This window comes from Salmo salar, chromosome 09 (assembly GCF_965601325.2).
Source record: "Salmo salar chromosome 09, fSalSal1, whole genome shotgun sequence".
Classification (NCBI taxonomy): Eukaryota; Metazoa; Chordata; class Actinopteri; order Salmoniformes; family Salmonidae; genus Salmo; species Salmo salar.
In genome coordinates, this window is record NC_138299.1 from 127,517,811 (window position 1) to 127,539,963 (window position 22,153).

Here is a 22,153-nt window from a genome sequence, read left to right on the forward strand (position 1 = left end):
TTCAGTGTCCACAAACACACAACAATGACATGTTGCAGCTCCATGTGTGAACATACAATCCAAATCAAACACACATCCCTTGAGAATGTCTGTAATTGAATTGAGGAGAGCAGAGCGCATCAGCTGTTCACCTGAGCTCTAAAGAAAAATAATCAGATAAGCCCGTCTCTCCTCTCCCGCCACCTCCTTAATCTTTTTCTCTTCCGTCATATCCCCCTCCCTTCTTTCTACCACTTTCTCCCTCTCTCACACGCCCATAAATGACTTCCTGGTCCATTCCCTTGGCAATGACCCAATGTCACTGTTGCCATGCCAACCCATGTACTAAAGCCAGACTCTCTAGTCCTAGTCTCATCCCCAGGCCAGTCTCTTCCCAGGGGAGCTTCTCCACCCCACCCCTGCCCAACAATGCCCTGTATTGCCTGCCACCCTCAGCACATGACTGGCCAAGGGAACGGACAGCCCATCCACAGTATGCATCTGTCTAATGCAGTCCTCCCTCCCTCCTCCACCCTCTCTCCCCGTCTCATCCCTGAACATCACCCCGGAAGCCAATCTCGCTCTGAAGCAGAAAGCACAGAGAGAGCACAAAAGGGCAGAATTAATCAACCTCTGGTTTTTCTCCTCTGTTTTGCATGGGGATTTGCACAAAGCAGCTTACTAAGTTGCCTCTCTCTCTCGTACTCTCTGTGTGTCATTGTGGGTCGAGGTTACCGTTGGGTCAGTCAGCGGTGGACACAGGCGGTTGTTTAACACAAGGCAGTGTTTTTGTCTGTGTGCCTCACTCGGACCAGTTCATCCAGGCCTTGTGTCCGAGCTCTGGCCTGAACAATCCCACGCATAGTTGCACACACACACAGGAAAAATATGCCTGCATAGGACACACACATATACACTCGCTTTACCCACACACAGACATTTCACACAACCACATTACGCACGCACAGTCACACACAAGCACACCCCTCATCCCCCTGACCACACTGTCACGTGACCAGAGAGAGAAACAACGAGAGAGAGAGAACGATAGAGGTAAACGGAACACTCAGGCTCCCCTCTCAAACGACTCAGCAGAGCCACTGAATAACCTGCTCTGTCTCTGAAAGAGACGTCTATCCACGCCAACGGCCAAGCAAGCCATCGCCCATGAATGACTGCTCACTCCCTCCCTGCATAACGATAACATCTGATGCAAGTGCCACCACCAACACTGCTCCTAACCCCCCCCCACCCCCCAACCTAACCAACAGAATACCCCTCCCTCCCTGCCCTAACCCTCTCTCCCCATACACCCCAACCCCATCCCCCCTTCACGTCCCTGTAGGACCCAGGTTGCTCCTCTGGGAAGGGGGGTGTGATTATGCAGAAGGGAGCCCTTTCATGTTGGACATGGTGGATCAGGGCGTTTCAAGGCACCGGCTGTTGTCAACATGGCCCCTCAACAGAGACCTTGGTGATGAGGGGCAGACCTGGAGCTTCCTCGTTACAAGCCGATCTAAAACTAGTGCTGAGTTCTACCACAGGGGGCAGACAGATGGCCCCAGCAGGGGCAGCCTCAGGGGCCAGGGCTCAGGTGAGGCATCCCCAGGGGCCAGGACTACAGGTGCTTCCACCCGGATTGAGTTTGCCCAGTGTAGCACCCAAATGCATGAGGGTAGATCGGGTTCAAAGTTCAAACACACACTGGTGACTGTTTGTGGCCAAATTGGTATAGCATAATTCCAGCCTCAGCTACAATATACCTTCAAGTGTTCGAATGATTCATGGACAGTAATAATAAACAATAGTTTATTTCAGGAATTCACCTCATGTTTGTTTGACCATAGTTTAGGATTGAATGTCCTATCATGTAACTGTTAACACTGAGAAGCTGACTGAGTCAAATCTAAACACAGAGCATGAGGTAGTACAACCTTTACTGTTTGGCAAGAAGCAATAAAGCACATCCAAGTCACATGCCTATCCATAACTACAGCAACTGGCTTAAATTGTTTCCTGTAAAGGGTAGCAACAACAGTCATTAGATCCCAAAGAGAGAAGACAAAACAGTCCATGTCTGCCTCCCAAAATGGCACCCTATTCCCATAGGACTCTGGTCAAAAGTAGTGTACTATATACGGAATAGAGTTCTGGTCTAAAGTAGTGTATTATATAGGGAATAGAGCTCTGGTCTAAAGCAGTTTACTATATAGGGAATAAGGCTCTGGTCTAAAGTAGTGTGCTAAACTCATTTTTCAGGACCCTGTCTTTCAAATATAATTCATAAAAATCCAAATAACTTCACAGATCTTCATTGTAAAGGGTTTAAACACTGTTTCCCATGCTTGTTCAATGAAGCATAAACAATTAATGAACATGCAGCTGTGGAATGGTCGTTAAGACACTAACAGCTTACAGACAGTAGGCAATTAAGGTCACAGTTATGAAAACGTAGGACACTAAAGAGGCCTTTCTACTGACTCTGAAAAACACCAAAAGAAAGATTACATTTACATTACATTTAAGTCATTTAGCAGACGCTCTTATCCAGAGCGACTTACAAATTGGTGCATTCACCTTATGATATCCAGTGGAACAACCACTTTACAATAGTACATCTATATCTTTTTTTTGGGGGGGGGGGGGGTTAGAAGGATTACTATATCCTATCCCAGGTATTCCTTAAAGAGGTGGGGTTTCAGGTGTCTACGGAAGGTGGTGATTGACTCCGCTGTCCTGGCGTCGTGAGGGAGCTTGTTCCACCATTGGGGTGCCAGAGCAGCGAACAGTTTTGACTGGGCTGAGCGGGAACTGTGCTTCCTCAGAGGTAGGGAGGCGAGCAGGCCAGAGGTGGATGAACACAGTGCCCTCGTTTGGGTGTAGGGCCTGATCAGAGCCTGAAGGTACGGAGGTGCCGTTCCCCTCACGGCTCCGTAGGCAAGCACCATGGTCTTGTAGCGGATGCGAGCTTCAACTGGAAGCCAGTGGAGAGAGCGGAGGAGCGGGGTGACGTGAGAGAACTTGGGAAGGTTGAACACCAGACGGGCTGCGGCGTTCTGGATGAGTTGTAGGGGTTTAATGGCACAGGCAGGGAGCCCAGCCAACAGCGAGTTGCAGTAATCCAGACGGGAGATGACAAGTGCCTGGATTAGGACCTGCGCCGCTTCCTGTGTGAGGCAGGGTCGTACTCTGCGAATGTTGTAGAGCATGAACCTACAGGATCGGGTCACCACCTTGATGTTAGTGGAGAACGACAGGGTGTTGTCCAGAATCACGCCAAGGTTCTTAGCACTCTGGGAGGAGGACACAAGGGAGTTGTCAACCGTGATGGCGAGATCATGGAACGGGCAGTCCTTCCCCGGGAGGAAGAGCAGCTCCGTCTTGCCGAGGTTCAGCTTGAGGTGGTGATCCGTCATCCACACTGATATGTCTGACAGACATGCAGAGATGCGATTCGCCGCCTGGTTATCAGAAGGGGGAAAGGAGAAGATTAATTGTGTGTCGTCTGCATAGCAATGATAGGAGAGACCATGTGAGGATATGACAGAGCCAAGTGACTTGGTGTATAGCGAGAATAGGAGAGGGCCTAGAACAGAGCCCTGGGGGACACCAGTGGTGAGAGCGCATGGTGCGGAGACAGATTCTCGCCACGCCACCTGGTAGGAGCGACCTGTCAGGTAGGACGCAATCCAAGCGTGGGCCGCGCCGGAGATGCCCAACCCGGAGATGGTTGGGTCCCAGGGTCCCTGCTCATCTGCGTGAACAAGCCTTAGGCATGCTGCAAAGAGGCATGAGGACTGCAGATGTGGCCAGGGCAATAAATTGCAATGTCCGATGCTGTGAGACGCCTAAGACAGCACTACAGGGAGACAGGACGGACAGCTGATCGTCCTCGCAGTGGCAGACCACGTGTAACAACACCTGCACAGGATCGGTACATCTGAACATCACACCTGCGGGACAGTTACACGATGAGTTACACCAGGAACGCACAATCCCTCCATCAGTGCTCAGACTGTCCGCAATAGGCTGAGAGAGGCTGGACTGAAGGCTTGTAGGCCTGTTGTAAGGCAGGTCCTCACCAGACATCACTGGCAACAACGTTGCCTATTGGCACAAACCCACCGTCGCTGTACCAGACAGGACTGGCAAAAAGTGCTCTTCACTGAGTCGCGGTTTTGTCTCACCAGGGGTGATGATCGGATTGGCATTTATCGTCGAAGGAATGAACATTACACCGAGGTCTGTACTCTGGAGCGGGATCGATTTGGAGGTGGAGGGTCCGTCATGGTCTGGGGCAGTGTGTCACAGCATCATCGGACTGAGCTTGTTGTCATTGCAGGCAATCTCAACGCTGTGTGTTACAGGGAAGACATCCTCCTCCCTCATCTGGTATCCTTCCTGCAGGCTCATCCTGACATGACCCTCCAACATGACAATGCCACCAGCCATACTGCTCGTTCTGTGCGTGATTTCCTGCAAGACAGGAATGTCAGTGTTCTGCCATGGCCATCCTCCTCCCTCATGTGGCACCCTTTCTGCAGGCTCATCCTGACATGACCCTCCAACATGACAATGCCACCAGCCATACTGCTCATCTGTGCGTGATTTCCTGCAAGACAGGAATGTCAGTGTTCTGTCATGGCCAGCCTGGATCTCAATCCCATTGAGCATGTCTGGGACCTGTCGGATCGGAGGGTGAGGGCTTGGGCCATTCTCCCCATAAATGTCCGGGAACTTGCAGGTGCCTTGGTGGAAGAGTGGGGTAACATCTCACAGCAAGAAATGGCAAATCTGGTGCAGTCCATGAGGAGGAGATGCACTGCAGTACTTAATGCAGCTGGTGGCCACACCAGATACTGACTGTTACTTTTGATTTTGACCCCCCCTATGTTCAGGGACACATTATTCCATTTCTGTTAGTCACATGTCTGTGGAACTTGTTCAGTTTATGTCTCAGTTGTTGAATCTTGTTATGTTCATACACATATTTACACGTTAAGTTTGCTGAAAATAAACGCCGTTGTCACGGTTGTCGTTGGTGGAAATGGAAGACCAAAACGCAGCAGGTACGTGAATGCTCATCTTGATTTTTAATTACTCTCAAAATGAACATACAAAATAACAAACACGAAAAACGAACAAACGACAATAACAGTCTGACTAGGCACACGGCTAAGCACAGAACAATCACCCACAAATCACACACACAAACACACCCTAATATATGGGACTCTCAATCAAAGGCAGATAGACAACACCTGCCTTCAACTGAGAGTCCCAACCCCAATTAACCAAACATAGAAACACACACACCAGACTAACCATAGAATACAAACACATAGACCATCAACCAAAAACCCGGAAATACTAAATCAAACACCCTTTACACAAACACACCACCCCGAACCACATAAAACAAATACCCTCTGCCACGTCCTGACCAAACTACAAAAACAATTAACCTTATACTGGCCAGGACGTGACAGCAGTTGACAGTGAGAGGACGTTTCTTTTTTTGCTGAGTTTATATAGAGAATAGGGTGCCATTTGGAACGCACACATAGGCAGCAACTCAGAAACTGGATTACTGCACATATTCTGACCCCTGCATGAACAGAATGAAAACCACTCTTCCCATCATCCTTCAACAGTGTGGGAAAATATCCTGCCCCCTCTGTATTAATTCCTTTAATATCTTAATGATACACACTACCCACTGATAAACAAACAGCAGCGTCCTTATCCCTTTCTCTAGAACACACACACACACATACGGTCTGTGCTCTTTGATTCTGCCTCATCTCATGGTCGCTTGCTTTCTCAGGATCCCAGCTCCAGTGCCCTGGCCCCCTGGCCCCCTGGAGGACCCCACCTCGGCTGTCCCCATTGTTCGTCTGTCTGGAATGCTGCTCCTGGCTGAAGGGGCCTGATAGAGGGATAACCTCCCCTCTCAAAGTAGCATCACTCTTTTGAAGGGGCCCTACACGGTGAAGGATTACCCCCCACACACACACAGACTCTCACACAGGCTCTCACAGACAGACTTATGCACACTCTTGACAATGACGAAGCTTCAGAAAATCTTGACAACATCCAGACCAGAGAGAGAGGTGGAAGATGAGGGGGATAGGGGGTACAGAGAGGCTGTAGGGTGGGTGAGGTGTGAGGGACAGAAGTGACGTGAAGGATGACAGAGACGGGGTTTAAAGGGCCTAGTGTGGAATAGATCAGAGGTCGGGATTGGGAATGAGTGGGAGGTAGAGTGAGGGGTGGGGAAGGAAGGAGACATAGGTGGTGGGAGGTAGTATAGGCATGGGGTTAGGCATGGGGTTAGTAAGTGGTTGGGGGATGTTTCAGATACATCAGGCAGTTGTTTTAGGATGGGTGCAAGTGTCTGTCCTGCTCAGTGTGTATCAGCGGCCTCCCGGGTGGCGCAGTGGTCTAAGGCACTGCATCGCAGTGCTAGCTGTGCCACCAGAGATTCTGGGTTAGAGCCCAGGCTCTGTCGCAGCCGGCCGCAACCGGGAGGTCCATGGGGCGACGCACAATTGGCCCAGCGTGTTTCCTCCGACACATTGGTGCGGCTGGCTTCCAGGTTGGATGTGCGTTGTGTCAAGAAGCAGTGCGGCTTGGTTGGGTTGTGTTTCGGAGGACGCATGGCTCTCGACCTTCGCCTCTCCTGAGTCCGTACGGGAGTTGCAGCAATGAGACAAGACAGTAACTACCTCCAATTGGATACCACGAAATTGGGGAGAAAAAAGGGGTAAAAAAATATAAAATAAAGTGTGTATCAGCTGCTGAAGATCCCCCATGCAGCCCCTAATGGGATTAGAGGGAGACTGAGTTTGAGGGGCGGTGGGCCAACATTGCTGCTGCAGCCCTGCTGTCCCTGTCAGATTGCAGACTGCAGCCAGATTACCCCAAGTGTTCTGCAGCAGTGCAGCTTGGTTGGTCGGGGACAGAGCCTGGGCCCTTAAATCACCTGCCACTCTCTGGGGGCCCAGCCTCCAGAGAGTACATCTGTGGTTACTCTGCAGTGCCTGAAGAGGTGATGAGAGAAGGGAGGGAGGGATAGATAGACAGAAACTGGAAATAAAGTGGGTTAGGTGACATATAGAGAGGGAGAGGGTGTGAGAGAGTGGGGTGAGAGAGGGCGGGCGAGAAAAAGACAGGGTGGGAGAGGGGAATGTTGCAATACAAAAGAGAGCAGGATAGGGAGGTGTGGGACACAGTGTAGAGAGAGAGAGAGAGAGAGAGAGAGAGAGAGAGAGAGTCACCTGGTGCTCTGTTCTAGTGTGTCCTGAATGGGAGGAGAATAGTGCTGACAGGACAACTGTCTGCCGTTGCGCTACTGCAGCAGTATCCATCCACCAGCGCACCTCTGCATGCAGAGATCACAAACCACCCCCGTCCCCCTCCCTTCATTCATCCCCAGTCCCCACTAGGACACCACTCAACACTAGGGGTGCATCGTTAATGGCACTTTACTCTCTATTTAGGCTCATAGGGCTCTGGACAAAAGTTGTGCACTATATAGGGAATAGGATGCCATTTGGGATGCAGCCTGGAACAGCGGGCATTTATAAGTCATATTCTCCAAGAATCAATGGCTATATCATTACTTTCAAAGTCCAAAATGGATGTACCAATCGAGATTACCCCTTTAACTCTATGGTGGCCACTTCATCACTGAAAACTTGAGATGGGAGTTTCTTGCAAGCAATAACAAAAGGTCTACGAATATGTTTACTTTACAGGATGTCTGCAAAGCAATAGTAGCTAACTAATTGTGAACAGTATAATTTGCAGTGGCTGGTGCCAGCCATATCTTTATCAGCGGCAGACAAATAATACCTTAAACAGAGCCACAATTGATAGCAGTGTGTTTTATATTGAGCCTGCTCCTGTTGTGCTGACAGGGTGGAAGCACAAGGCTAAAGTTTGGTCAGCAGATGACGCTTTGATACAAATATGTGCACCGGACACAGATCACCTCGTCAGATGCCTGTGACAAGATGGTTGATCAAAACATGTTCGCCTAGCAACAGGGAAGCATGAGTGTGATGTCATCTGCATCAATTCTCACATCGGAGGCGTGAATGCGTTGCCATGCTCATACAAAGCCTACAGCGGTCCCTAAAGGAGCCATCATCTGCATGGATTGACCCTCTCAGTAGCAAGTGGACTGATTATGACGGGTGACTGGGGTTGATTATGATGGGTGACTGGGGTTGATTATGATGGGTGACTGGGGTTGATTATGATGGGTGACTGGGGTTGATTATGATGGGTGACTGGAGTTGATTATGATGGGTGACGGGTTGATTATGATGGGTGACTGGGGTTGATTATGATGGGTGACTGGGGTTGATTATGATGGGTGACTGGGGTTGATTATGACGGGTGACTGGAGTTGATTATGATGGGTGACTGGGGTTGATTACGATGGGTGACTGGGGTTGATTATGATGGGTGACTGGGGTTGATTATGATGGGTGACTGGGGTGATGATTATGATGGGTGACTGGGTTGATGATTATGACGGGTGACTGGGGTTGATTATGACGGGTGACTGGGGTTGATTATGACGGGTGACTGGGGTTGATTATGACGGGTGACTGGGGTTGATTATGACGGGTGACTGGGGTTGATTATGATGGGTGACTGGGGTTGATTATGACGGGTGACTGGGGTTGATTATAACGGGTGACTGGGGTTGATTATGATGGGTGACTGGGGTTGATTATGATGGGTGACTGGGGTTGATTATGATGGGTGACTGGGGTTGATTATGACGGGTGACTGGGGTTGATTATGATGGGTGACTGGGGTTGATTATGATGGGTGACTGGGGTTGATTATGACGGGTGACTGGGGTTGATTATGACGGGTGACTGGGGTTGATTATGATGGGTGACTGGGGTTGATTATGATGGGTGACTGGGGTTGATTATGATGGGTGACTGGGGTTGATTATGACGGGTGACTGGGGTTGATTATGACGGGTGACTGGGGTTGATTATGACGGGTGACTGGGGTTACGTCTCAAATGGTACCCTATTCCCTATATAGTGTAGGGTACCAAAGGGACGCATAATGGGAATAAGCCTGTGTATGTGTGGTCAAACCAAGCTCAAGCCTGCTGTTCAATTGCCTCAAAATGAGGAGGGGCACTCATACACAATTAAATACATGTCTCTGTCCTCCATTGGTTTTGTCTGAAGAAAGCCTACTACAGTCATATGAAGTCGGGCCAGCATGCTAACCTTATTACAGCTATGCTATGCAATGTATCTATACATAGGCTCCGTCTTCCCATGAACTCTGACCACACTGGACAGTTATGTGCATCGCTTCATGCTTAAATAGAAATCCACTTAGTTCCACTGAGGGGCAACACATGATACAGCAGCACAGTCCTACAGTTCTCTCTCATATGGACAGCAACATTATCATTGCGGAGTTGTCAATGTTCCAAAATCATTGCCCCATCACTCCCATTGATTTGTAGCTAGTGGTGGCTGAAGTTAGCTGAAGTTTGAAATGGCTGTTTAGAGAAAACAGAACTATGGATTATATGGATGTGCATATTTCCCTTTGGAGACGATTCGGTACGTATCTAGATGGACTCCGATATGATACAGGAACGACATGTTTTAGTTTGAAACGATTCAGTGCGATGAGAGATCGTTTGTGTGTGGTGTGTAAATGATGGATGTCTATGGTGTATGTACTATGTAGGCACCTGAGCAGAGCCATAAAGGAGACTAGGAATCTACCACCCCACTACCAGATTATAGGGGGCAATGTAGACAGTTTTTTGTCCCCCTATTTTGGTTCTGAAATCACCATCACCCACTAATGAACTTGTCATTTTTGCAGATTAAGTGTTTGAGCTAGTAATGTATCAATATTTATTGTTTATAAATTAGCTATGACATAGCCAATGAAAATATAGCACATCTTTGGATTTCACCCACAATTCAAAATCAAATGGTTTTGACCTTTTGGAAGTTTTTATGGCGTGATCTTCTCTTCTCCTCTTCGGCCATGCAGTGCGCCTCGCACATGTCATTGCTGTCCTCGTTATGAAATGATCAACTTTATCCTGTATATCTAAGAAAGTTACCATATACAATGCATTTGGAAAGTGTTCAGACCCCTTGACTTTTTCCACAGTTTGTTACGTTACAGCCTTATTCTAAAATTTATAAAATAATTTGCCCCCCTCATTAATATATATATACACAATACCCCATAAAGACAAAGAGAAAACAGATTTTTAGAAATGTTTGCAAATGTATTAAAAATAAAAAACAGAAACACCTTATTTACATAAGTATTCAGACCCTTTGCTATGAGGCTCAAAATTGAGCTCAGGTGCATCCTGTTTCCATTGACACTCGTTTAGATGTGTCTACAACTTGATTGGAGTCCACCTGTGGTAAATTCAATTGATTGGACATGAATTGGAAAGGCACACACCTGTCTATATAAGGTCCCACAGTTGACAGTGCATGTCAGAGCAAAAACCAAGCTATGATGTCGAAGGAATTGTCCATAGAGCTCCAAGACAGGATTGTGTTGAGGCACAGATCTGGGGAAGGATACCAAAATATTTCTGCAGCATTGAAGGTCCCCAAGAACACAGTGGCCATCATTCTTAAATGGAAGAAGTTTGGAACTAATAAACTAATAAAGCCTAACATCACGCAAGCCATTTTAGCATTTGAATGCTGAAAGTGCCACATGTGAATCACTACATCCCTAATGGATTACAGTTTCTCCTGTATCTGAGAGATAGACTACTTTCAGGGTTAGGAAGTTGTCAAATCCTGAACTTCCCCTTTAAATGGCCTTGAAATCATTGGTATGTTTGCAGCAAAATTGTTAATGTTATTCGGGATCCTTGGGACGTCCCTACCCTAAACCATGACCCTAACCCTAACCCCTACCCCAGTGTTTCCCAAACTCGGTGCTCGGGTCCCCATGGGGTGCACGTTTTAGTTTTTGCCCTAACACTACACAGCTGATTCAAATGATCAAAGCTTGATGATTAGTTGATTATTTTAATCAGCTGTATAGTGCGAGGTCAAAAACCAAAATGTGCACCCCTTGGGGTTCCGAGGACCGAGTTTGGGAAACCCTGTCTTACCCGAACCATAACTTTAACCATTTTAAATTTCAACTTCAAATGGGGTAGGGACGCCCCAAGGATTCTGGACGGCAAGGACTGCAGCAAAACCATCAAAACATCCCAGACACTATACACCTCCTAGACCAGTAGAACTCAGAACGAGGTCAAAGGTTAGGCCGTTGAATCCTTGCACCATCTCAATGGCCAAATGTCCACCAAAACAAGCACACAGGAATCCACTTCCTGTCATAGCATATTGATTTGAACCTAGTTAATTAACCTAGATACTAGCCTAGGTGGTGAGCAAGTTATCAGCTGTGTAGGGAGAGAGCGCAGACAGAGTGCAGGTCAGCATAATATAGTCAATATTTAAACTAAAACCATGACGTTAGGAAGGTTGCATTCAAGCTGATAAATTCTGCTCCTAACCATCACTATCTCAAATGACATGAAGATTATGGTTCTCTTGATGCTTCTTGATGCTGTTTGTGTCTTGTAAAACTGTGTGACGTCACATGCTTTTTCGGCCTCGTTTCCAGACAAGACTTTTCATCTCCAAACCGTTTCTCATGACATGCACACAACAGCACTCACCTTCTGTAGGCTGGTCGGGTTGAGCTGATTTTTGTCAATGATCTTAATTGCAACCTGAAACGTCGAGAGACAAATCATTACGATCAGTGATATCAAAACAGTGACATATGAAAGGGCATTTTAATAGATCCCAAAGCTCAAACTCTAAAACAAACCAACAAGCTATAAGGCCCCATAAGTGGCTTGACAGCGTGGTTTGTCTCGGTCAAAGTGTGAGTGAGACTAGGACTGTAAATGTATATGGTTCACTACACACTGCACTCCACATGATCCCATTCCATGTCATTAGGTTTAACTTTTAACAACCCTGTGGAATTATGCACCTAAAAATGTGGGCTTTATGGGCTAGCGTTACATTATGTTTACAACTACACAGGCCTTAAAAGTCATGACAGACAAGAAGAACAAACCCAGTCTTGTTCTTTCCAAAAGTTTCTCTAAAACTACAACTACCATCCATCCCTTCAACATGTTCCATGCTCTCACCACAACCAACCTGTCAAATGGCCTATTACAAACCTCATTGGCCATGTGCACTATTCCTACCAGCCTAACCCCATTCTTTAGTCAAGTACCCACTTCTCTACCCCAGCCTCACCCCTCAGTCTAGCCCATCCACACCACCAGCCCAGTCCAGTCCAGCCTCACCCCTCAGTCTAGCCCATCCACACCACCAGCCCAGTCCAGTCCAGCCTCACCCCTCAGTCTAGCCCATCCACACCACCAGCCCAGTCCAGTCCAGCCTCACCCCTCAGTCTAGCCCATCCACACCACCAGCCCAGTCCAGTCTAGCCTCACCCCTCAGTCTAGCCCATCCACACCACCAGCCCAGTCCAGTCTCACCTCTTTGCCCGTCAAGATGTGCCTGGCCAGCTTGACCTTGGCGAAGTTGCCCTTGCCGATGGTCTTGAGAAGACGGTAGTTGCCGATGTGCGGCTGCTCGTCCGAACACGAGGCAATAGAGTTCCGGCATCGTGCTCCAAGTGATCTGCTCGACCAACCAGTGCTCTTCTCCGAGCGGCTCGTAGAGAGAGAGGTATGCTGGGAAAAGAGAAAGGGGTCATAAACAAAATGCAAAATCATCTAGCTGCATCGCATCTTGACATCAATGGTGTGAAATCACATTCTCTGCCAATAGATGATTCTAGAACACATACAAGCAATTTAAGCAGACATCAGCTAAGAAATTCTGGTGAACTAGAACCCCCAAATGTCTACACGTCTGAAACTACCAAAGCCAACATTTATAGAGGACTTTGTGGAATGGAATTGTTAATGTCGAGTGTTGAGTGGCCATGAGTAATTCATCAAGGTCTGTTGTGAAAAACCTGTTAATGCTATTAGAGAAAGCTATTGGGCTGACAGTAAATACTGAGCAGTGCCAAGCTAGCTAACAGGCTAACACATTAACACGTATGGGTTAGCGGTGGCTCATGAGGCCTATGGAAGCCAAGGAAGGCAGCTAATCTCATTCCACCCCACATTGCTGGCATTCTTCACATGCATGCTCCTCTGAGGTCATAGAATAGAGACAGGTGGCATGGTGCAACTCAGCATCTCATAATCAATCTGCTCTGGAATGCCCGACACCACACTGTAGCGTACGGCGAGCTGCGTTCGCACGCCAAAGCGACATGGCGGCTCAACATTCCTCTTACACGGTGCCCTGGTTCGATGGGTTACCCAGCGCAGCATGTTCCAAGTCAACAAAGCATAAACGGAGAGTTTGGATAACACAATCTATGACAGCATTTGGTTGAATCATTTCAAATCCCTAACGACGTTTAGAGAATAGTTTGGATAAGAGTCACAGCATGGTGTTCCTGAAGCAACAGTGTCATTTCAGAGAGATTACACTTCCCAACGTAGTATCAATAATGACCTTATGATACAGTGCCTATGCAGGAGAATTAAGAAAAAGAGAGGGAGGAGGGAAGGGAGAAGTGGAGGGACGAGGTAAAACTATTTTTAATCAACTGAATAATTTAGGTGAGGTGTGGTGAGGGAAGGGAAATGTGGGGCCCCTAATGGAATAGGGCAGGAGAGATGGTGGTTTCAAAGATATGGCCTTTTTCCTTTCCTAGTGACTTTACCTTGACCTTAAAAGATCTCAGTGTTCAAGGTAAAGAGGGGAGGAAAAGTCGCTGAGGAAAGAGGATAGCGTTTGAATGAATCAAACCATCGTCACCACTCCGATGTCACTAAACTGAAATATAAAGCATGAATGAAGTAACATTTTAAGGATGTATTTATCCATATTTATTGAGGAACTCACTACAATGAAGATAATGATGATTTTGTGGTATTTAAATCGTGTTAAGCCAACACTTCAGAGAACGTCCCAAAATTAGTTTCAACTGTCAAACCACGTCATTATATTTAGGCGGAGTTATGACAACATTAATCAACAACACTGCTTCTACATCCTTGGCTAAAGAAGGTAGGTAAGGACTGATAGAGCGTCCTTCCCTTGTTCAATACATTTGAAAGCGGTTTTCCTCAAATGACTATTCGAATGCACCCAGCGAGATAGACGATGAGATTGAAAAGACAGATGCAGGCTGGGTGAGGCCCACGACCTCATCAGTAGCCCTAAGCACCAGTTCCCAGCTTCAGACCACAGCCATGTGTAGGCTAGCACAGGGAAGGCATAGTGTATAATAAAGCATAGTGTATAACCTTCCGACAGAATAGTGCACCCTAACTCCCAGGAAAGATCCCGCTGCCTGACTGAGACGGTCTTTCTTTAAAACACACACGCAGAGACACCAACACACGCACACACACACATACGTACACACGGTATACTATCATAAATGTGCAATGCACACGCAAGCGCATAAGCCTTAACCCCAGATCAGCACATCAGGTGAAACAGAGCATTTGGTGCTGCATCAGACTACTCTTGGCAGAGCCCTTTCATCCCCTCCCCATCTCTCTCCCACCCTTCCCCGCCCTGCCGCAGTCCGGTTTATCACTCCTCTCATCCACCTGTTCCCATGTCGTGTCCCTCGCTCGTTCGCTCCCACAGGAAAGAGGAGAGCTCCTATTGGGCATCGCCTCCGACCGAGCCCATATGTCCCGCCTGCATCCCCATCTTACTGGGTGTGACAAGCCCTCAGTTAGCCCCCTCCCCCAAAACAAATCAATTAGTCTCCCTCTCCTCTCCTCACCCGACCCCGATCCCCTTGTGTCTAGTGTTGCTATCTTTCTCTCATTTTCAGCCAACCTCACAATCTGGGTTCTCTTCTATTCCCACCCCTTTCCATTTGACCCTTTCAAGGAGAGCCCATCGATTCTCTCTCTCCGTCTGATTGCCACGTCAATGTATTCAGATAGTGGGATGAAGTCTGAGGGCAGAGGGCTGGGTACGAGATGGAGTCGCTGATACATACATAGACAGACTGGGGGGCAAGACTAGAGAGACATGAATGTGTGTTGTAGCAGTTCAACAGAGCAGGGTCACAGACAGGTCTTAGAGGTGAAACTGAACACCACAACAATAAAAACGTGATCAAGAAAAAACAAGTGACTATATGCATGTGATTTTTACTTGTTTGTTGCAACAACAATGTTCTGTGTGGGCCATGAGAACCCTGGAGGGTGAAAGCCAGAATAATCAACTGTGAGAGATTCGATCTGTTTGAGTGTAAACAATAAGGAATGCATAGAATCACAAATGTTCCACAAAATAACATTCAACCAGCTGAAATAAATGGAAGGTCCTGCTGGGTCAAACCATAATTAGTCATAGTCAACTATAGAGAAAGAGATACAGGTTATGTCATAGCACGCAACTATAACTACAACAACAGGAGGTGGGATATGATAACACCAGTACACCTAACAAGTATGCCATTCTCTCACTCTCTCTCCACCATCTTCTTCTAAAGGGGTGGCAGGTAGCCTAGTGGTTAGAGCATTGGGCCAGTAACGAAAGGTTGCTAGATCGAAACCCCGAGCTCACAAGGTAAAAATCTGTCATTCTCCCCTGAACAAGGCTCAAGCCACTGTTCCTAGGCCATCATTATAAATAAGAATTTGTTCTTAACTGACTTGCATAGTTAAATAAAGGTTAAATAAATAAAATAAAAGGAAGTACAGAGCTGGTAAACAGAGAAAGAATTTCAGGGTCAAGGCTATACCTCCTAAAGAGGAAAGTTGTCATGACCCAGTCATGTAATGGCAGCCTGGAGGCACACTCAGTTTCCTGTGCATCACTGGGTGAGGCCATCCTTGAAATACTAGCTCTGTATGGCAACCTACAAGCTATGTATAAAAGCCTGTAGCATAGGTTAGCATGATTGCTAACCTATATAAGTCATTCTAATAGGCTACATGGCAATCTCTACCACTGTAGACAAATGTGAACCACTTCTGGCTGGACAGTGCCTGGGGGTGGTTTGTGTCTATCTTTGCATTGGATCACATGACTGGTGTGCGGCAAGACAATAGGAGGCTGTGCTATGGGGTGGGGAGGGTTGAGGATGGGTCAAGGTTACAACATCCCATCCTTACACAATGGCCTCCCCCCATGACTTCCTCTCTCTGCCTGTGATGACAGTTTTTCAGGCTGGATATGTCCATAGAGTAGAATCTCACTAGAAATATGATGGTATAGGAAGTGTTACCAATGACAAAATCTATGTCCCTTGTACAAATGTGGATAGTTGGAATGTCTGTTCATAAATGTCTGATATATAGCCTAGCTAGCACCCATCTAACAGGAAGTTGTGACCGTAGAGCACGTGACATGCCACACTGTCACATGTCATACAACTGTGCAGTTTCCTGGACTGGTTGACAAGGTTAAAAAACAGAGTGTGAATAAGACAGCATCCAAAACTGTTGGTAGACTATGGCCAAAACATATTATCCCAATAGAACCAACATTAGGATACTTAATTAATTTGCACCAAGCCACTCGCTACATTCAGACAGATATTTTGCTATGTGGTGAAGAGGTCAGAGTCTGAGCTGGTAAACTGTAGTTTCTTCTGCCAGTATCAATCCTCTTCAATAACTTTTAGTTGTACAGCAGTTACATTTCAGAACATTTTCACATAAAACTTGCTTTGCTGTTAATCCAGAGTGTTTACTGAACGTTTGTCAAATCCTGTTGTGTTGGTTGAAGTCAGATTATTTTGCAGCAATGACCTAACATGCTCTATTCTGCGGGAGTCCCAGACAGTCTGCTCAGCTGCCTGCCAGTGAATTCTACAGCATGACTCATGACTGAACGAACTCTCCTCAGTCAGTCCAGTCGGTAAAGTACCACTGGGGTTTTTACCAAAACCATGAGCAACACAGCTGAGAAGCCACTGGGGATAATGGCTTCAGAACACTAGAGACACAGCCACTGCAGCCGGTGTGGTTCACCTTGGCGTCAAACAAAACCTTGAAATGTAAAGACCATATGCTAATGGAAAAGAACATTACAGCAGGAAAGGTCCATCCCCTCAGGGCTTGGAACCTAACCAATACAATGTTGGAAGAAGAACCGAAGATGTGGATGTCGATTATGGCAGCCCCCCGCACCTCTCTGATTCAGAGGGGTTGGGTTAAATGCAGAAGACACATGTCAGTTGAATGCATTCAGTCGTACAACTGACTAGGTATCCCCCCTTTCCTTTCCCTAAAGCTATCATCAGGATAATTTCATCCTAAGTATATCTCAGCAACCGAAGAGGTGAGAAGTCTTTCCTAAAGGTATTTGTATGAAGAGCAGAAGAGAATGCAGGTCAAACTTGAGTAACTTAACAATCTGCCTCTAAGAGTGCCTGAAGCTTTCTCGTTCAGTACTTCTTCAACAAATATGTTCTAGAACAAAATGGCCTTACACAGACAGACAGAGAGAGAGAGAGTGTATCTCGCTTTCAAAGCAGGAAATGTTCCATCTCTCATAGGATAAGCCTCTATACAAACTAAGCGAATTACAGATACAAATCTGGTCATGTTGTATTAGTAACAGGTTTGGGGAGTTGCACCCACTGTCATTTAACCCATTAATTAAGAGTGCCGGGACAGACTCCCTCCTTCCTTTGAAGTTAATTTGTATCATTGCAACAGGTCTAATAATCCCCCACACTCATAGGCACGTGCTAGTGCATACAAACACACATCAACAGAGGCAGATGAAAGGAGGGAACTGAACTCGACCAGCAAGCACTACTGCTTATTTATGTTGCTTTATTTCTCCCTGTGTCGGATATCCCTCTCTCTTTCTCGCATCCTCTAGTGGACACAGAAACAGGGCGCCATGGCTCTCTGGTTTCACACACATACGACACACAAACCAAACACACACGAGTTCTCAGTCAGGTTCTCTAATCGATGGATCTTAGAAGCCTGAAATGAATTTAACCGATGCTCTTATCCAAAGCCACTTACAGTGCACTGCACAGCCTATACAGTTCATCTATACAGCACTGCCATATGAAACAGCCTAAACACCAGCAAGAACACAGGAGCACTGGCTCAGAGAAACAGGGCCATTAGTCTTCAATAGTAAAGTGTGAAACCAGAACATAACAAACTGCTTTCACTAGACTGGCCTAACACTGTAAGCCTACCATATCGCTTAGCTTTTGCAATTGTGCTCTGGTCAAAACCCCACACAGGAGGCACATACGTATCTGACCTTCTGCTGAAGACCCAAACATTCTTGATTGTGTACAGGACCTCGCTTTGTTACATACATGAACAAGGCAGATGGCCCTTGGGCAACTAAAGCACTGATTAAAAAGTAATGAATGGCTCCATAGGGTCTGCTGGGGCTAAGTAGCAGGACAAAGGGCCGAGATATAGCGTCATTAACTGCCCTAGATTAGCCTGTAGAGCAGATTCCCTGTCTCAGTCTCCCTCTGTTTACATACACTCTTACAGTGGCTAGACAGAAGAGGTTTGCATAATCTGCCAGATGATTTTTTCGCAATTGACACTTCTGCTTCCATTTCCCTCTCCACTTCATTATTTTGTTGTTGTTGTACTTATTACCCCTTTTTCTCCCCAATTTCGTGATATCCAATTGGTAGTTACATTTACATTACATTTACATTTACATTTAAGTCATTTAGCAGACGCTCTTATCCAGAGCTGTCCCATCGCTGAAACTCTTGTACGGACTTGGGAGAGGCGAAGGTCGAGAACCATGCGTCCACCAAAAAACACGGCCCTGCCAAGCCGCACTGCTCCTTGACACACTGCTCGCTTAACCCGGAAGCCAGCCGCACCAATGCGTCGGAGGAAACACCATACAACTGGTGACCGAAATCAGCATGCATGCGCCCGGGCCGCCACAGGAGTCACTAGAGCGCGATGGGACAAGGACATCCCGGCCGGTCAAACCCTCCCCTAACCCGGATGAAACTGGGACAATAGTACGCCGCCTCATGGGTCTCCCGGTCGCGGCCGGCTGAGACACAGCCTAAGATCGAATGCGGGTCTGTAGTGATGCCTCTAGCACTGCGATGCAGTGCCTTAGACCGCTGTGCCACTTGGGAGGCCCCTCCACTTCACTTTTGCAGAATCTCTGTGCAGTGCTGTGACATGTCATGCGACTTTCCAACATCAACAGACGCACCATGCCGAGGCCAGGGGAGGACGAGCAGTACTGTGCAGTGAAACTAGCTAGGCTTATGTAAACAGGATAGATCCTACCACATTCTATGAGTCCACTATAATTTGTTGTATGAAACTAGGCATGAAATGAAACTAGGACTCATGACTCTACCATCTACTGCAGGGATCATCAACTAGATTCAGCCGCGGGCCAATTTTTGCTTGAGCGGATGGTCAGGGGGCCGGAACATAACAAAATAAATATTTTTTGACTGCAAATTGACCACAAGAAGCCTCAACAGATATAATATTTGATTAAAACATATTCATTTCAAACCTTGATTACATTTGGGAACATTGTCCGACGTAGGGTGTTGTCTTTCGGATGGGACGTTAAAACAGGTGTCCTGACTCTGTGGTCATTAAAGATGGCGCTTACTGTAAGAATAGGGGTTTTCACCCCGGTGTTCATGGCCACCTACTCATCCCCCTCATTCCTAATAGGTATATATCACTCCTCACCTCTCCACCTGATGTGTGGTGAGCGTTCTGGCACAAAAATGGTCGGCGTACATCACTGAGGTGGGTGCTACACATTTCCCCCCTCAGTCGGTAGAAAAGTGCTATATAAATCCAATCAATTATTATTACTGGTATACGATCAAATATGTCTCTCTATTATGCATGGGAACACTTGGGAAAAGATTTCCAAAATTAAAATCACTTGGAGCTGATTTCCTGGTGTTTTCACAGTCTTTGATGTCCAACAATAAAACAAACATGTCTCTCTGTTATGCGTGGGAACACTTGGTAAAAGATTAACAAAATTAAAATCACTTGCTACTGTTTTCCTGGTGTTTTAGTCTTTTATATCCAACATTGAAAATGTGAAACAAATAACAAGTAGCGGTCGAACACAGGAGTGGAATGCTCTAGCGCAGCCTAGTCGCTCTGGAAAGCGACAGTAGGCCCAGGTGAAACAGATGTCTTATGCATCGCTAGGTAACCCACTCAGCTAAGGCTGGGCAATATGGACAAAATATCACATCACAATATTTTTCACGGTATGGCGGTATTTTAAGTTTCTGAATATTACGAGTTCTTAATAAATTCTATGAGTAGTGAATGACTCTAGAAAGGCCACACATTATTTCTAAGTGATTTTATTGGCCTTTCTTGGTTCTGATAGTTTTATACTCAACCAAATTAGGACAATATTGACAGTGAAATAGTCAAATTTGTAGAACTTTGCATTTATTTAGCATTGTATCAAAATACCTTTATAGACGGTATTGTAAAAATCCATACCGGTATACTAGTCTCCACGATATACAGTATCGCCCAGCCCTTTACTCAGCCCCGGAGACACACAGGTAAAGTGACACCAGAATGCAGCGGTTACGTAACAGTGCAGGGAGCTGTGTGCTAATGTTCTTGAAGCAATTCAAATAGACTCCTAACCTGACAGCTTTCCAAATAAACCAGTTCAACACAACCAAAAACTAGCCTGATACTTAAGCTTACTTGGTCATATAAATGGGAGTAAATCAAGTTCATTTCTACTAGACGATTGTCATCTTTACCAATATGAGCAGGTCATGTATAGCCCACCATTGATACAAGGTTCTGTTCAATGCAATTCAACAGACTGTGAACATTCCTACGTGACCTGCATGGCTCCAATGGGATTTGAGGAGTCCTTTCCATTTAGAGAAAGCCAAATCATGAATCCATCAACGCAAGGCCACACAATGGCTCTGTTCTGTGCCACCGGGAAAAACCTGTTCATTCATTCAGACCTGCATCTGGTTGCATTATATACAGGCTTGTGAATTATTTGCAAAGGGGCCATAAACTACTGACAGGTAAACACAACACAAAGTTAATATGCAAAATGTATGACTAAGAGTTTGTTCACAATATGGAGGGTTATTTGTATATGGGCCGAATTTGCAAGCTGAGCTGGATAAGAAATGTATAGAGGTAAGTAAAGGTACTGATCAAAACAACAGAAACGGTGCCTACATGGACTCCATTCATGGGACTGGCTGGGCAACTGGAGAGTGAGAGTAAAGGTCCCTCTACCAGATGGTGCTGATAGAAGCGAGAGAATGAGGGGCATACAGAGGATGTCACAATGCAGAGGGGTGCGAAACTGTACCAGCGCAAAGACAGCATTAGTGGCCTGACACATAACGACTTGGAACCCTGGGACATGCTGGAGCGGAAGGTGCGAAGCAAGTGCGATTATGCAAATCTCAAATCTGGATGACTAATGTGTGCCACCATGTGTGTTGTTAGGTTTATTATTCAAGTTATGATGATAGGGAGATAATATGCCTTTGAATAAGCATCATTAGCCTGACCTACATAACAAATTCCTTTGCTTTACAGACATGGAATTACAATGATTAGGCTTACACAGATTGATGTACAAGGATTTAGGAAGACGTCTTACACAAGGGCACAACACAAGTGAAACCCCACTTAGAGTTTGAACATCATGTCATCTTCTGGTTAGTAGTCTACTTCAATGTGTAGGCCTATTATCTATTCTAGCAGAAAAACTCATGTGAATATTGAAAATGGTGGTTGTATCAACTGTCTACTGAGCCAAATATGCTACCCTCAAGAAATTCTTCATTTTAGGCCAACAGCCTCACAGGTCTGGTTTGTTGTTACCAATGATTTACCAAAATCTTAAGTATATCAAAGCCCCGTCCCACCCTACTGTGCACATATCCTGATACACTATGTCAACCTCCATGCAACACGTTTTCACTCTCCTACACACCCCCAGGCTGTCCCAGGGAACGAGACCGAGGAAGACGATACAATCTAAAATCATTTTAATTACAGTTGAGGCTTTCTGGGAGGTAC

General features: G+C 46.3%; 1 protein-coding gene across 6 annotated transcripts in view; it reads right to left on the reverse strand.

Moving 5' to 3' along the window:
* Positions 1-22,153, reverse strand: part of LOC106612588 (MAP/microtubule affinity-regulating kinase 4) — a 61,847-nt gene that overhangs the window by 29,611 nt on the left and 10,083 nt on the right. For all 6 annotated transcript variants that reach the window (XM_082956240.1, XM_082956239.1, XM_082956243.1 and 3 more), the window contains 2 exons: positions 12,557-12,754; positions 11,714-11,767 (listed from right to left, as the gene is read on the reverse strand). In XM_082956240.1, the coding sequence (XP_082812366.1) occupies positions 11,714-11,767; positions 12,557-12,754 (252 nt within the window). The remainder of the gene's footprint in view (positions 1-11,713; positions 11,768-12,556; positions 12,755-22,153) is intronic.